General features: G+C 37.3%; 1 protein-coding gene across 7 annotated transcripts in view; it reads left to right on the top strand.

Moving 5' to 3' along the window:
• ARMC2 (armadillo repeat containing 2) overlaps nt 1-16,093 on the top strand; it is a 68,574-nt gene that overhangs the window by 35,255 nt on the left and 17,226 nt on the right. For all 7 annotated transcript variants that reach the window (XR_015708900.1, XR_015708901.1, XM_087777130.1 and 4 more), the window contains 2 exons: nt 5,142-5,287; nt 8,630-8,729. Coding sequence is in view for 5 of the 7 variants with exons in the window: in XM_087777130.1 (XP_087633256.1) it covers nt 5,142-5,287; nt 8,630-8,729 (246 nt within the window). In the remaining 2 variants the exon portion in view is untranslated. The remainder of the gene's footprint in view (nt 1-5,141; nt 5,288-8,629; nt 8,730-16,093) is intronic.

The raw sequence follows: 16,093 nt of genomic DNA, 5'->3' as shown, positions 1-16,093 counted from the left end.
CTAGGAGATTACAAAAAGCTTTTTATTACAAGAATAATGCATTTTAAAAAAAAAACATAGGAAACTATAGCTACATTTCTTTGACAAAGTGTTTTTTAAGAACTGTAATTTAAGGAAAAGGTAGTTGTAAAAGCCAACACTTTTTGAATCTTTTTGAAGGCAGCAGGCTCAAAACCATCTTTCCATATGTGAGGTACCTTGATGAGTGGTGGCTGTGAAAACTAATCCTTTGCCCTAAAACTGTTTAAACCTTAGTGTTTTAGAAAAAAAGGTTATGTAGCTAAATCTTAAGTTATGCATAGGTTGTGGTTTTTTTGTATTTGTCGAGGATTTGCCAGGTAGATTCCTAGCATTTGTCTTTAGAAATTACTGATGTAAAGATTAGTGAACGGTGTAATTGTAAGCTTTTGGGGACTTCATAGGAAAATACATTGGACAATCTTCTGAGGTAGTGTTTACACTAAATTTCTCTACTAATTATGCCAGATTTCTTTAATTTTCTACTAACTTACAAACAAGCGATTTTATCCTAATTGAAATTATATGAGAAAACAGATAGCTTACATCATCACATTACTATTACTGATTTTTGTCTGTTTATTTTAGTGGAGCTATGAGGTATGTCTCTCCAGAATAGTATGTATAATCTTAATACAAACATAAACAGATTGGGAGATGCTACAAAGCACTGAATGAAATGATGTGGCTTAATATTTACATTTGGCTAAGGAAGTCCCAAAGTGGCAAATTGCTAAAGACTGGGAGAATGTGATGAAACTGGAAATCTTGTGCTCGTCATGTTCCTATTTTCTTTCCTATCTGGTCCTGTCATCATTAAGTTCCTATATGAATCACAAAATTCTCTTTTATACGTGTCTATCTTTAGAATTGGGAATATTAACTTTCTTGTGGCACTGTGAATTCCCGAAACAATTCTAAAATCATCTGTGCCATTTTGTTGATATCATACCTTCTGTTCTATACAAAAATTGTACATGGGATTTCCAAGCCTTCTTTTTCAAGAGAGGGTGTACAAACTTCAGGTCTGCATGTAATCAAGATTTTAATGACTATATTTTTCTTGAATGCTGCTAGTTAGACTTTCTAAGTCCCAATACTACTGCAGTGCTGCCTTAGGCTATCAGTTTAGTTAGAAAGCCCCTTTTGAAAAGTACTGAGGAGGGATTGGGGGCCCAGAATAGACTCTGTTCTCAGTGTAATTTGCAAGGCAGTAGACAGTGACTTAAACACCTAAACTATAAGAAAAGTAAGCTTAGATGAAAAAGTAGAGTATGATGCCTCACATATGGAAGCTGTGCAGTCATTTCAGTGAGTGGAAATTTAGGTTGTAGTTTTGGTAGGCATTTTAAAATCTAATTTAGAGATATGTATCTTGTATCTCTTTTCATGTCTATATAGTTTAAAAATATTTATCCTTCCAAGAGCAGGAAGGGAATGGTTAAAAGCAAAGCATATTACTTACTGACATTTACTGGCTGCTGTCGGCATTAATCATATAATACATATAATGGGAATCCTGTTGAGTAGAAAGAGATGGAAATTTATGTTAAATAGATATGAAAAGAAGCTTTTGCCAGTTGGGGCATTTAGAAATATCAAATTACATCCAAGTAATAAAAGATTATTTTCAGCTGTTTGACTAGCTGTCTGAACTTCCCCACAACTTTGCAGAAATGTTTCTTCTTCCATTATTTGTATGTGGATAAATTTAGTTTTTTAAATCAAGGGTTTAATTTGCAAATGTGTGAAAGGAAAATGTTACATTTGACACTTTTTTTTTTTTTTTTTTTGAATCATTATCTCTGCTTTTCAGTATGATTGGAAGTGTAGCAAAACTATTTTGTATAGTTTGAATAGACTCGCTGTTTCTAAGAAGGCCTCAAGTATTTTATGGAAAAGTCAATACTGACAACTGTCTCTTATTGAGGTTGCCGTTTCACTTGTTTATATTCTCTTCTATAGTAGTAGAGATACTTCATTTTTCTTCCTCTTGTGAGAAAAGTAGTGATTTCTGCTGCTATGGAATTCCTGTCTGACTTTCTCATATCAGTTTCTTCAACTAATCTACGTTAATGTGCACCATTTCTTCTATGTGAGTTAATTGTTCAGTCATCATAGACAGAGGTAGGAGTAGTTCTGTTTTCAGGGATATAGTATCGAAGAAAGTGTCTTTGGTGACTCATGTCTTCAGAATAAAGGTAGTTTTTGTGGCATACTTTAATTTGTAGCAAAAGATCAAATATCCAGTGACGTACAGAAATAACGAATAAATACGAGTCTACAGGAAAAGAGAGCAAATTATATTGGAGGAGAAAAACACCTTAAATAGTCACGGTGGTCTCTGAGGGAGGCTCTGCCATCTCTTAATCCTGATAACTGAAGTATCTCCCTTAACTGGGACCAACTCTTCATTTTTTTTAACCATATAATTGCGCAATCACCAGATGGCAGTGTTATACATAATCTTGCCAGGTCCTTTTTGTGGGAATAAAGTCCCTCTCTGATTTCTTCCTTGTTACACAATGGATTTTATGCAGAAGTCCCACAATACAAGAATAAAAATGTTTGTAATAATAATTATTTTTCCTTAATAGAGGACATGAAACCAAGATCATCTTTGACTCATTTTATCATAGAATTGTTAAGGTTGGAAAAGACCCTTAAGATCATCGAGTCCAACCGTTAACCTGTCACTGTCAAGTCCACCACTAAACTATGTTGCTTCACCTAACAGTATGATCATATTTGTATGAAATATGGTAATGCTTATTCAAAAGCCAAGGCTTTTTAAGTGTCACGGACAAGACTTAACAAGTACTTCATGTTCCTTAATTGAAAAGCACTTAAATGTCTTCTCCTTTAAAAGTAGCATTTGTGTGCTGTTAAATTTTCTGTTTGGGTGACTTTAATCTTTCACATGGCAACATAAGGATTAGGGCTGGTGGGGATTGCTAGAGCCAATTGTTAGGCATTTCTCCATGAATCATGGTATCTGCTTGAAGCAATCCGAATATCTCTTGAATTCATCTGCTGTCTGGCTAGCTTCTGTTACTTTTTAATTTGTACTCTTAAAATTTCACTTGCGTACTACCTCTTCTTTTGTGGATGTATACTTCTATGAACTTCTGAATTTCATTGTCTTGCACATTTAAGAGTACATGTTATTTTGCATTGCTTTTCCTTTCCAACCTGTCTTTGTGTGAGGATGCCTCTTGATAGAATTTGCTGCTGGAGGATTTTGAACCATCTGTCTGTCTCAGGCAGTGAAAAATTTTACTCTCTTTTTGGAGACCTCTGCACCATTATCTATTGATAAAGATTTTATTTTTTTTCATCATCTAATATGTAAGTCTCTTTGCTGCAGTGAAAGCCCTGGTCTGGGTTTGAACAACACTTTTAATATGTGGTTTAAACTTCATTTTCTTTATTGTGAAGTTCAGCTAAAGCTCAACAAATATCATCATAGGCTGACTGTGAACATCTTGTATGTGAGCGCTGAATGGAGTCTTCTGTGTCTGTTCCATTTGGCAGGAATTTTTCCACCAAAACTTTTGAATAGCAAAGTATTTGATCAGAATATTTTTATTTTAAAGTATTTCTCCAGTATTGTGTTGATTTTTGAAGCATCATGACTTGTGAAAGAATGCATATCTAGAAATGGGGGTTTTTTTTGCAGTTGTTTAGTTAAAATAATGAAAAACTCCATGTGTCGTCTTAAAATATGAAGTAAAAGCAAATGGCTTCCATAGGTTCAGTTTCTGTTTATCTGACTATAGTATGCATTTCATATTTGGTGCTGAAGTTAAATCCATTCATATATCACATTCACATTATCACATAATTTTTTTCCCCTCTGTACCTTGCTTCTCCATTTTGACACATTGCTCCTTCTCCTAGTGTTCCACTACAGAACATCTTGAATTTCATTTTCATTCTTCATTTGTGTGGTAACTGAAGACAGGTACGCTTTTGTCAAATTTGTTGAAGTAGGACAGCAAATTTGAAAGCTGCTGGAGAATGGACAGAGTAGTGTATAGAATCCTAAGAGCAAAAGCTCCTTAAACACAACAATTTAGCTGCTCTTTGTCAGATTTTTCCTTTAATATTAGCAATTACATATCACAGAACAAGCAGTCCAATTCAGTGATAAAATACTTAATTTCTATAGAGTTTTTTGTGATTACAAACAATTTGAACAGATAGTCTTTGTGCCTTACCAAACTACATTTAAAACCAAATTGAAGTTAAATACTTTACCCTGAGAATAAGGAAAATTTGAAGAATTTACATATTCTCATTAGATTAAATGACTTCACATTAATTTTATAGTAAGTTCTGGTTTAGATCAACAGTTAACTTACATATCATTGCCTGTCTGACGTTGGCATTTGAATACCCTTCTCTGGAAGAGAACCAGAGCATTTCAAAATATGCAATAGCTGATTCATTTTACATATCTACAAGTGATAGATATTTTATGCTTAAAACTCCTTGAAATAGAACTGTATCTTCTGAAAATATTTTGATTTCTCCAAAATATACTTGAGGACTAAAGCTTTTCACTTTTATACTGTTAGAGTAGTGGATTTCTCTTGATCTTGATAAACTGTTAAATTTTTAATCAAAATAATTTTTGTTGTCTTTCAAAATAAATTCATCTTAGTTTGCAACTTACAGTTATTATCAAAATATATATTATAGATCAGTATTAATTTGCAAGACTTAAATGTAAATTGGCAAAATCAGACATAATGCAAAAAATCACTTTAACTATCCACAGTGTTTCCTCTAATTTCCAATTGGTATATGGTTGTATTCGTGCATACAAGATTTTAAAACATATGAAGGATCATGTTTCCCTCAAAGGAGGAGGTTATATGCAGGCAAAGACCGGTATCAATCTATCCTTTTCAAACAATTATTTCAATATACACAATTTTGTTACCTACACACTTCCTGTTATAATTTATTGGTAGATACATACCTGCAGAATGTTAACAGGGCATTCAGACTGCCTTAGACATTATAAATGAGATCTGAGCTTTATTAAATTTTCAAAACAGTGTGGATTCTGTTGTAAACGGCTGTGATTAATAAATCTTTAAATATTCTATATGCAGCTGACAGCTACTTTGCGAAACTTGGCTGACTTACCTCTGGCAAGACGCCAACTCATTTGCAATGGTGCGGTCTCTGAGCTCTCTGTGGCGCTAGAGCAGCGTATGAATGATATGGATGTATGCACCTATATTGTCAGGATATTCAGGTATGTATAGAACACAATGCTCTTTCTGCATGCAGTCAAGTCAGCGTAGCTGTTTCAAGTGACCTCAGAGAGGGCAGGATCAAGCACTAAAATGGGAAGATTTACCTTGAATTGTTTTTTTTTTTTAAAAGCTCTGTGTAGTTTTTAATGACGTTGTATGATAATTGTGTCTTTATTAATACCGATATAATTGTTTAATTGTAGCCATACAAACTTGGATTCATCGTCCTCTGAAAAATGTTTTGTTGTATTGTGTCATTCTTTGATCCCACCGATTCTGATTGAAATTTTTAAAGTACATTTCCTATATTTTGAAGCTGCATAAATTATTAAGTATTTATTAATCCTATTTTAGGCCATGTTTTAAAAAATGAATGAGAGAAATTACACAAGCTTAAGTTATATTGGGGACTGTATATTGTGAAATAAAATACAAAAGAGAGAAAATGTGATCAGTGTTCATTGTTTTGAGCTGTCACAGAGTGTTTGAGGAGCTTAATCTATGGGATCAGGGCTCCAGTGTGCAGATGGAAGTGCTGAAAGAATCTCAGTTTTATGAGCAGCTCAATGGCTGCTTCCCAAGATGTGCTTTCTAGAGGGAGATCAGTATGAGTGAATCACCCAAGAAGATCCTTTTGTAGTCTGAATAGTTTCTCAGTCAAATATCTTCCAGTTACCAAGCACCAGCTTGCACTGTCTGATGATAAATGGACTTGCAAACAATTTAAGGATTTTTAAGAAGTTGTGAAATTAACTGTTGGTATTTTCAGGAGGAGTTGGGTTATAAGCACAATTTACGAGCGCTGTTCTGGATGAAGTATTTGCCATTGCTGCTCTGTTATTGTATTGAGTCATGTTGCCTGTGACTCCGTGTTCATTGAGAAGTCATTCTGCTATGGACTTCTCTTCATGTTCAGCCCCTCCAAATTATCCATTACATTCTCCTTGCTAGATGAGACCGGGTTGTGCTTTGAAGAGCAGCTACATAAAGGACTGTTTTTAGCCTGTCCTTCCTCTCCACAGCTAAAAACAGGCAAATCTGGTCATTTGCCGTTTGTGCTACCTGTAAAGCATGTGAATTGCTTCCCCAGTTCCATGCCACCTTGTCCACATCTGTCTCTTTAATTTTGTTCCTAGAAACGAGTTGAGTTTTAGCAATGATTACAGCACTTTGAGCATATCTACTTCTTCTAAGGAGAGAGCATTTCTTTTACTTGGAAAATGCCATGAAAAGTGGGGTAATGTGCTTGTAATTAAATGTAATCGATACTTACACTGTAATTCTGACAAGGACATTTACTTGATCTAGAATTCAGTATGGAACAAAAGTAATTTGTCTTATTTAAAGTTTCCTACTGCTTCAATTTTTTTTTTTCTTAAGTTTAGTGAACTGCATGCTCAGAGGATACCAATCAATTTAATTAGCTTCCTGGAAATTGCAATCACACACACACACAAAAATATATATATATGTATATACTATGCAGTACAGAGCACAGATTTGAATTTTATTTTGTCTTCTAGTAATACAGAATGATTATTCTTTTCTCTCAGTAACTTTAGGCAGCTTCTTATAAGAGAACATGTTCAATCTATTCAGATTATTCATTTCTCTAAGTCTGTAAATCTTGCTGTAATTGGTTGTAATTGAACATCAACACTGATATTTGCTGGTTTTGGCTACAAGGGAAGCAAGAGGTTATCCTAGTTTGTTCTGTTATTGCAGTATTTCTGGTATCATAGAATCATAGAATGCTTTGGGATGGAAGGGACCTTTGAAAGTCATCTAGTCCATCCCCCCTGCAATGGGCAGGGACATCTACAACTAGATCAGGTTGCTCAGAGCCCCATCCAGCTTGTCCTTGAATGTTTCCAAGGATGGGGCATCTACCACCTCTCTGGACAACCCGTTCCAGTGTTTCACCACCCTCATTGTAAAAAATTTCTTCCTTATATCTAGTCTGAATCTACCCTCTTTTAGTTTAAAACCAGTACCCCTTGTCCTATCGCTATTGGCCCTGCTAAAAAGTCTGTCCCCATCTTTCTTATAAGCCCCCTTTAAGTATTGAAAGGCTGCAATAAGGCCTCCCTGCAGCCTTCTCTTCTCCAGGCTGAACAACCCCAGCTCTCTCAGCCTTTCCTCATAGCAGAGGCGTTCCATCCCTCTGATCATTTTTGTGGCCTTCCTCTGGACCTGCTCCAACAGGTCCCTGTCCTTCCTGTGCTGAGGGCCCCAGAGCTGGATGCAGCACTCCAGGTGGGGTCTCACCAGAGCAGAGCAGAGGGGCAGAATCACCTCCCTCAGCCTGCTGGCCATGCTTCTTTTGATGCAGCCCAGGATACGGTTGGCTTTCTGGGCTGTGAGAGCACATTGCCCGCTCATGTCCAGCTTTTCATCTATCAGTACACCCAAGTCCTTCTCCTCAGGGCTGCTCTCAATGTCTTCATCCCCCAGCCTGTACTGATACTGGGGATTGCCCTGACCCAGGTGCAGGACCTTGCACTTGTCCTTGTTGAACCTCATGAGGTTCACACAGGCCCATTTCTCCAGCTTGTCCAGGTCCCTCTGGGTGGCATCCCGTCCCTCAGGTGTGTCGACTGCACCACTCAGCTTGGTGTCATCTGCAAACTTGCTGAGGGTGCACTTGATCCCGCTGTCTGTCATTGATGAAAATATTGAACAGCACTGGCCCCCAGTACGGACACCTGAGGGACACCACTCGTCACTGTTCTCCATCTGGACACCAAGCCATTGACCCCTACCCTCTGGATGCGACCATCCAGCCAATTCCTTATCCACCGTATGACCAAATCATGTCCAGTTCTCTGTTTTTGTAATGCTCAAGGGTAAGCAGTGTAGGACCGGAACAGCTGTTAGGGAGCAAGCAGAGATAAAATCGTGACTGCAGGAAGGCGTGTTCTCCGTATTTGCTGGTCAGAGACGTGTTCTGTTAGTGCTGTCGTGGGGCTCTACTAGACGTGCATTAGGAAGGGACCCTTTGTTTCTTTTCCTGTCTGACTTCCCATGTCATCTTGAAATTACAGTTCTTGCATTTAACGCTAAGAAGTGCTAGTGTTAGCATACTGTGCCCATATGGCAAGCAGGTTGGGAAGCTCCTTATGTTCGCTTCTTCCCGTAATTCACTGTGGCAAGGACAGCTAGACTTCTGTTGTGCTCTTATTTAACGGTATATGCCTCTACTAGAAGTCAGAGTATTGGCATTCATTTCATTTGTTGGAAAATACGGCTCTGAGAGTCATAAGCAGAGTGGGTTTTTTTAAAAATCTTTTGTGGGAAAAAGTACTTTCATTCATTTATATTTTATTTTTGTACCTTTGTAGCAAACTTTCTTCCTACAATGACTTCTGCGCAGCTTTAGCGGACTGCTCCAGATGTTACATCTTATTTTTAGCCCTACTAAACAAATACCAGAAGCAGCAGGTCAGTTTTTTCATCTCCTGATTTTTATATATTAATCCTCTGATGTGTCTGTGTATTATTGTGTATAAGCTTGTTTTCAGTGACCTACTTTTATGCATTTACAAAATAAAAATTGTAAATGGTTGACAGCATTTCTAAGTAGTAAATAATTGAAATTAAATCATTTAGATTAAAAATTCAAAGCAATACAGAGGACAGATAGTTGATTGACTTGTCTGTAGAAAGTCCTTTGAGTACTTAATTGTTTTTCTTAGTTTTAAAAAACACTTTTTAAAGCAAATAGTTTATTTGAATATTTAATAGTAGGAAATTGTTGGGATTTCTCCTGCCCTCTTCCTCTGCAAGAGAAGTGTGAATTTTCCAGAGTTAAGCAATTTGAAAGCAGAGGAAACTGCTTAAGGTATCAGAACGTATCTCTTCTCTACCAGAGAAACCCATGTGCCTACAATACCGTATTTGGAACATTCACCTAGAAATAAGTGTTTCGAGTTTGTCAAAATGCCTTGTATTACGAGGTAAAATTATAAGAGTATACTTGCTAGCAACTTCATTAGAACTTCGAGGGTCAGGTGTTGCTGTATTATCCTGCTAGATCATAGTGATTTTCCCTAAGTGTACTGGAGCACCAGGCTCTGGGAGTTTGGTGCAGAATCACAGTTCTAAAGATTGCCATGTTGATAAGCGTGGAGTGCCCCCTGTATGGCAAATTACTCAGCTCTATTGCCGGGTAAGATTTAAGAAGAAAATAATTTTTATGTAAAGCATAGATGTTCAAATGTGTAACAAGGTTTCAAAACACAGAACACTAAATCACATTAAGATTATTCTTAAAAGTAAGGAACTTTTCTTGGCTGCTCCAGCGTTGAAACTAGTTTGACGACATTTAGTTATTCTGTACAATTTATCCCAGGGTTAGTAGTTCCTGGAGAATTGTTGGAAGGAGGTCTTTTGTGCTGCTATTGTTAGAGGCAGTTAATGAAGGTAACCAAATCAGCTATGCTGAACAATGTATTCTTTCTCTTGCCAAATACAAAAATAATTTCTCCCTTTCCTGTTTATCTGCCTCCCTGTTTTCTGTGATAATACACATGGAAGAGGAACAAAGATTAAGTTGTTTCTGTTCTTCTAAATGTCTGTTGATTAACATTTCTGCAGCATATCTGAGTATTTCTAGGTTCAGGTTGCTCTTGTATTGTATAGTCTTCAAAGACACTTTAGTAAAACGCTATGTTAATAATGTAAGAAATATCAAAGGCATGATATTTTACTAGTTTTATATTATTTATCCTTGTGAGCAGTGTACTAAAAACTCGGCAAATGATGGGACTGGGAATAAGGAGCTTGAACTGAGTAACATCTTCCTCTCAATCTTCATCTGTAATTTTAAGGGGAACTTTTCTAGCCTCCTGAGATAATAGCTTCGTGTCATAATGAATTGTAGGCTCATATATAAATTCAAATTGTTTGTTGTCAGGTAGTGTTCGGAATTTAGCTTCTCATTTGTCTACGTTATTAAGTGGTCCTAAAATATGTTCTTCACTAGATTAGCATTGCTTTTTGTGTTAAACTGTCAGTTGTTTTATCAAAACACAAATTAGTAAAGAAATAGCTTGTATATTAAAAAAACTTAGTTATTATGTTGTGATGATTATATATGCAGTGTCTTCAGAATAATTATTTCTTACTGCAATTTTTAAACAAGCATGCAACTGTCAGTTGTCAGCTTAGTGAAGCCTTGCAGAAACAAGAAGAGGGACATAGATAATGTAATGCATCACTTTTTCTGTAGTATATAATGAACACTTCAGCTGTGAGGAGTGCAAATGTTTTTCCTGAGGTGCAGTTGGCATTGCTAATCTTTCTTTTAAAATGCTGACAGCTAGTGAGTTATAGCGTGAGTTGGTATGTGTTGAAAAGAAAACAAGTAACAGCAGTGTGAGTAAAATTGTCTGCTGTGGGAAGAAGCAAAGAGGAGGATAAATCAGTATTATTAACTCAAAGCATTAAAAATCCTCAGGACTAAGAACTGGTATGTTAAGAAAGGAAGTGTGTGTGTTTTCTGAATTTTCAGGTTGCAGAGTTCGTGGGATCAGGATTTTTAACTGTCAGTCATGGCAGCTAGAAACATGCTGGGGAAAAAATAAAAGAAAAACAGCATTCAGACTTTTTCAAGTGCTTTCATAACTGTGACTTTAAAAATAAGCATTACATATTGTGAAAATAAAAATGTGACAACTGGAAACAGGATTAATGACTTGCTCCCACACCACACACTGAATTCCACAGCTGCCACCCAAATAGTCTCTGTTCTTCTCACCACACTGCAGTTTCAGCTCTGCTCCTTTTTTTTCCTCATCTTGTTTTCTCTCTTGGGTAAAAGAGTCAGAAGGAATGGGAGAGCAGTAATTTAAGTCTGTGAGAAAGACTTTTGGGGAAATTGAGTTGGCAAGACTTGCTAAATTCAATGTGTCATAGTCTTAGGTAAGGAGAGGAGTACAGAAGATTGGAAAAGCTGGATCTGCAAGGTAGGACTGGGGAATTCAGCAGTGCGTTTCTATGCATCAAAAGTACACGTTCTGCTGGACTTCACTCGTGGTTGGTTTTAGAGCTTACGTGTGTGGAGTAACAAAAAAATCCTTGGTGGCCACCACGTGCTGTGAAAACTGTCAAAGTGTTCTTGTAGAGCCTCTGTCTTGCAGGATGAACTTTGCATGCTTCTGTTTCTAGTCAACATTGTAGACTTTTGCCCATCTCCAGAAATCTTCTAACAAGATGCTGTTCCCCTTTCCCAGATCATTATCATCTCTAAGCTTTTCAGATAAGCTATATATATAAGCTGCCTGGTAAATCTCTTCACGCCACAGAGTTTAGGTCACCTTGAGATAGCTAGTTAAATGTAGAAATTTTCTTTGCAGTAATGTTTCCCTTTGCGTTCAAGTTAGAGTATTGGTTAGCTGTAGTTAACCCTAACAGATCCCTAGCCTGTTTTAAAATCAAAATACCCTCACATACTCTACTATAACGTTCTTAGTCGTATGGTTTAGTTTTAGGTAGTCCTGCAAGGAGCAGGGAGTTGGGCTCAATGATCTTTATAGGTCCCATCCAACTTGAGATGTTCTATGATACTTCTATGATATAAAAGATGACTTTCTTAGGCTGTGGTTAATGTCGTAAGTCACGAGGAGGCCATGCTTTTGGAACAGGGAGATTGCCTAAATAGGGCGGTAGCTTCTGTTAGTAAGTCAGGCGCTGCCTGAGCTTAGGTGGCCTTTTGGGGCCCTGCCAGCTTCCATGTAATCTTCTATCAGTGTACAGTTAGGAGTATTTTCAATCCTAAATGCACAAACACAGAGTGTAATACTAAAATTTGCACAGAAGAAATCTTGTGCCTGTTGTATAGAAAAGTCCCTTTATACTTTAGTGTAGCCTAGTTTTTTAATTAGGAAACGTTTTTTAAGTATCTGACATCCCTGGATGCAGCAATTGCCTATTCAGCAAAAGAATAATCACATTGGGTCACATGAAAGGTTCATCCAGCCTACTGTCCATACTCGGCTGTGGTAAAAATCAGATGCCTAGAGAACAGTAAAAACAGAGCAAGCGTATACGATCCTTCCTGTGTATACTTACCAAACCTCCAGCTCTTTCCAGTTTGGAAACTTCCTCAGCCAGCTGTGGTTCTTTGTGTGTGAAATAAACCTCAGTTGGTTTCTTTTCCATGAAACTCTAGTGTCTCTCCTCTACCCCATATAAACTTCTGACATGTTAAACATCCTTTGGCAAGGAGTTGTCGTAGCAACTACCCATTCCACAAATAATTCCTTTTGCGTGCTTTGAATTTGGCCTTTTCTATCTTTATTCGATAACCTCTGGTTCTTGTATTGAAAAGTCAGTGAATATTTAATTCTGTCATTCATTTCACACCACCCCTGACTTTCTGGACCTTTATCATATCCTCTTTGAGTTACCTCTTTTCCATGCTGAAGAGTCCTTGCTTAGTCCTTTCTGATATAGAGGCTATTCCATACCATTGTGCATCCGTGTAGCTTTTCTCAGAACTTTTTACAATCCTGATTCCTGTATCTTTTTTTTTGAGATGAGGAAACCAGAACATGGCAGTTAAGATGTGGCCATATCATAGATTTGCATGCCTGCGTAAATTTATTTCCCAGTAATTCCCAATATTTTATTTGCTTTCTTGACCTCCTGTGAGCATTAACCCCCCTGAGGAATCTGTCATTAACCCCAAGATTGCTCTCCAGGTAGTTATGGTTGGTTCAAAGGCTATAATTTTATACGCGAAGGTATGTCTGCTCTATGTTTTTCCACACACATCATTTCACATTTATCTGCATTTAAATTTCATCTGCTATTTTATTACCAGTTGACTACAAATCTTTTTTCTGCTCTTCAGTCAGCCTTCATCTTTGCTACTTTGAACATCTTAGTGTCATCAGCAAACTCTCCCATATCATTGCTGTCACCCACTTTTCCACGTTGTTTGTGGACGAGTTGAACGTAACAGCTCCCAGCACAGAACCCTGTGGAATTCCACTGGTCATCTTTCACCGTTGCAGGAACTGCTAATTTACTCTGTTTTCCATCCTCTAATCACTTATGTCTACCAGGACATTCTCTCATACAGCATGACTACTTAGTTTCACTAGGATTTTTGGTGAGTGACTTTGTCAAAAGTCTCCTGGAAAGCCACATGGAGGATATCAGATGGGTCTTCTTTATGCATGTTTGTTGATCCCTTCAAAGAACTCAAGAATTGGGTAAGTCAGCACTTAGGAGCCTTAAAGCTGATTGCGTTTATCCAACTGTCCACAAATTTTATTTTTCTTTTTTATGGTCTCTTCTAATTTACCTGGTACAGACACCTGATATGAATCTCACTTGGATCCTTTTCATGTTTGTCGCCCTTCCAGTCCTTAAGCATCAAGGCAGTTTTGAGAGGTTGCACATCACTGTTAGTAATTAAGCTATTTAATTAATTAGTTCTTTTAGAACTGTTGGGTGATTATCCAGTCCTGGTGATTTGTTACTGTTTGTTTTGTCAGTTTGTTCCTTAAAATTGTTTGTGATCACTTCAGTTTTGGACAGATCCTCTGATGAGTCTTCCCCAGAGAAGGCTGTAACGTTGAGATCTCCCCAGTTCAGTTCCCCACAGTTTCACAGTGGGCATGAATCAACGCAAAGAACTAATTTAGCTTCTCTGCAATGACATTTTCTTCTCTGAATGCTCGTGTTTTATCCTGATCATCAATTAGTTCTGCAGATTCTGGCAAACTTCCTGGTCCCGATGTGTTTCAGAAGATTTGTTATTATTTTTGCATCTCTTGCATCAGCTAGTAGAACTGCACTAATTTACAATTATAATTTGCATGCTGCTTTACCTGTTTGATTTAACAATCAGTTTGTCAGAAACAATTTATTAAATGAAGGATAGACTGATGTTGCCTTGTCATCCTCTCTAAGGAGATGTCCGCATTTATCGGGTTCACTGTGCCTGGATCTGCCCAGCTTTCTTCCCAAATGCATCTACCAGGTAGCGGGTCCCAGATCAGTTTATAGTCTTCTGCGAGCAAGCAGGCTTCTGCTTGTGAGACTTTTTCTTGTCTCCCTCCAAGTAAAAGACTCATTTCAGGGCTGTTGAATGTCCTTTTTGCTCTTAGGATTGCTGCAGTGGGGAAGGTTGTCACAGATGGGGCCTGTAAATGCAGAGAATTTCTCTATTTTGTTTCTGGCTTTATTTATTAGGCGAAGGCTTATCTGCATGCAGTGACTGGCCTTCCTGGCTGGTTTTTTGGCTGGCTTATGGAGAATTCTGTGATGAGCTCCCAGGAACCCACTATCTGCCTGGTTCAGTCAGTCATATAACATAAGTCATGTAATACCCCAAAGCAACTGCAGGCTCTTAACAATAGAATCTAATGCTGCAGCTGTGTTTAGTTCAGATATACATGTTTGCCTCTTAAATGCTTTGAGAGTATTATTGGTACTCTGCTCAGTGGCATCATAGTCTTATGAGATACCAAAGGTTGTTTGTTATTATTATTTTTATTGGGGGTAGTGGTGTGTTACTGTATCCATAGCTTGCCTCTAAAGAAACGCTCAGCAGTGCTGACATAATTGTTGTTTGTGTTTTGGCTACTCACTTTTCCCCTCTGTGCCATCCCTCATTTGGGCTGAGGACAGCTGTTGGTGTGACAGCATGATCCATCATGTCACAGAACTGACCCAGCTTCCAATCACCTTAAAACTGAAAAAAAGAACTCCAGTCCATTGCTGGGTTATCACCTGTGTGGCTTTCCAGTCTGGTTTGTTGAACAGCCACACAAATAGTTCCTTGTTCACAAATACTGATGAAACAATATGGGAGAGGAACCAAGCTGAATGGAAAGGAGAGTGGGTGCTGTTTATGCCACCACTTCTGCTGAAATGCTCGTCAAGGTAACCCTGTGAAGAACTTACATAGCTAATGTGGTTCTTTTCTCCTGTGTTTACAAATACATATTTTCAGTTGTATTCCTCCTCTCTCTAGCCCAACATTATAATAGTGCCTTGGACAATTAAAAAAGCTATGAAAGGAATGTAGTAATTGACCATTAAAGAACGAAAATACAAGATTTTTCTCCTGTGTTTTGTGTGGGCACATGCATATTCAAAACTGATTATTTATTCTCTGTGAGTTAACATTTTTTTCAAGAAGGAAGTATCCATTTTAGGATAAATATTCTGACAACTCTGAAGGAATTTCCCTGCTGATAAATCTGAATAACCACAGAAGGTCACCCTTTCCCTACAGTATGATTTCTGACAGTATGCTGAGCTGATAGTGTATTTGCATCTTCCTTGAGCTGATAGTGTATTTGCATCTTCCTAATACTTTGGTTGTCGCTTTTTCTTTTTTTTTTTTTTTTTTTTTTTTTCCTGAAAGAAAAGGTTAAAGTGGTAAGGAAAGTGCAGAATATGTAACATGTACTCTGAAAGTAAAATGATCAGGAATGTAGAGCTCAAAGTTTGTAGTCAACCAGCCTTCATTGGCATATATCATATAGAAACCTGCTGTTCTGGTGTATCAAAAGATACAAGAGAATGAATGTAATTACTAGATAGGTCAACATTAGAATATCAAATAAGAATAATAAGAAGATATTACTGCTTGGTGTGACAGACACTGTCACTAAAATATTTTGCCTTAGTTTTTGGTATTAATTTCTACAAAAGATACTGAAAGCTTGGGAGCAGCTCTGAGAAGAGCTAGAAAATGATTAGAGTTAAAAAAAAAAAAAGATTAAGCAAATTAATTTATCAGTGACAAAGGTCAAACCATTAGCAAGTTGCCTATTAATAGAATC

Source organism: Nipponia nippon, unplaced genomic scaffold (assembly GCF_047370975.1).
Source record: "Nipponia nippon isolate SJK-2023a ecotype South Korea unplaced genomic scaffold, ASM4737097v1 scaffold_4, whole genome shotgun sequence".
Lineage (NCBI taxonomy): Eukaryota > Metazoa > Chordata > Aves > Pelecaniformes > Threskiornithidae > Nipponia > Nipponia nippon.
This window is presented reverse-complemented; position numbering and strand designations above follow the sequence as displayed.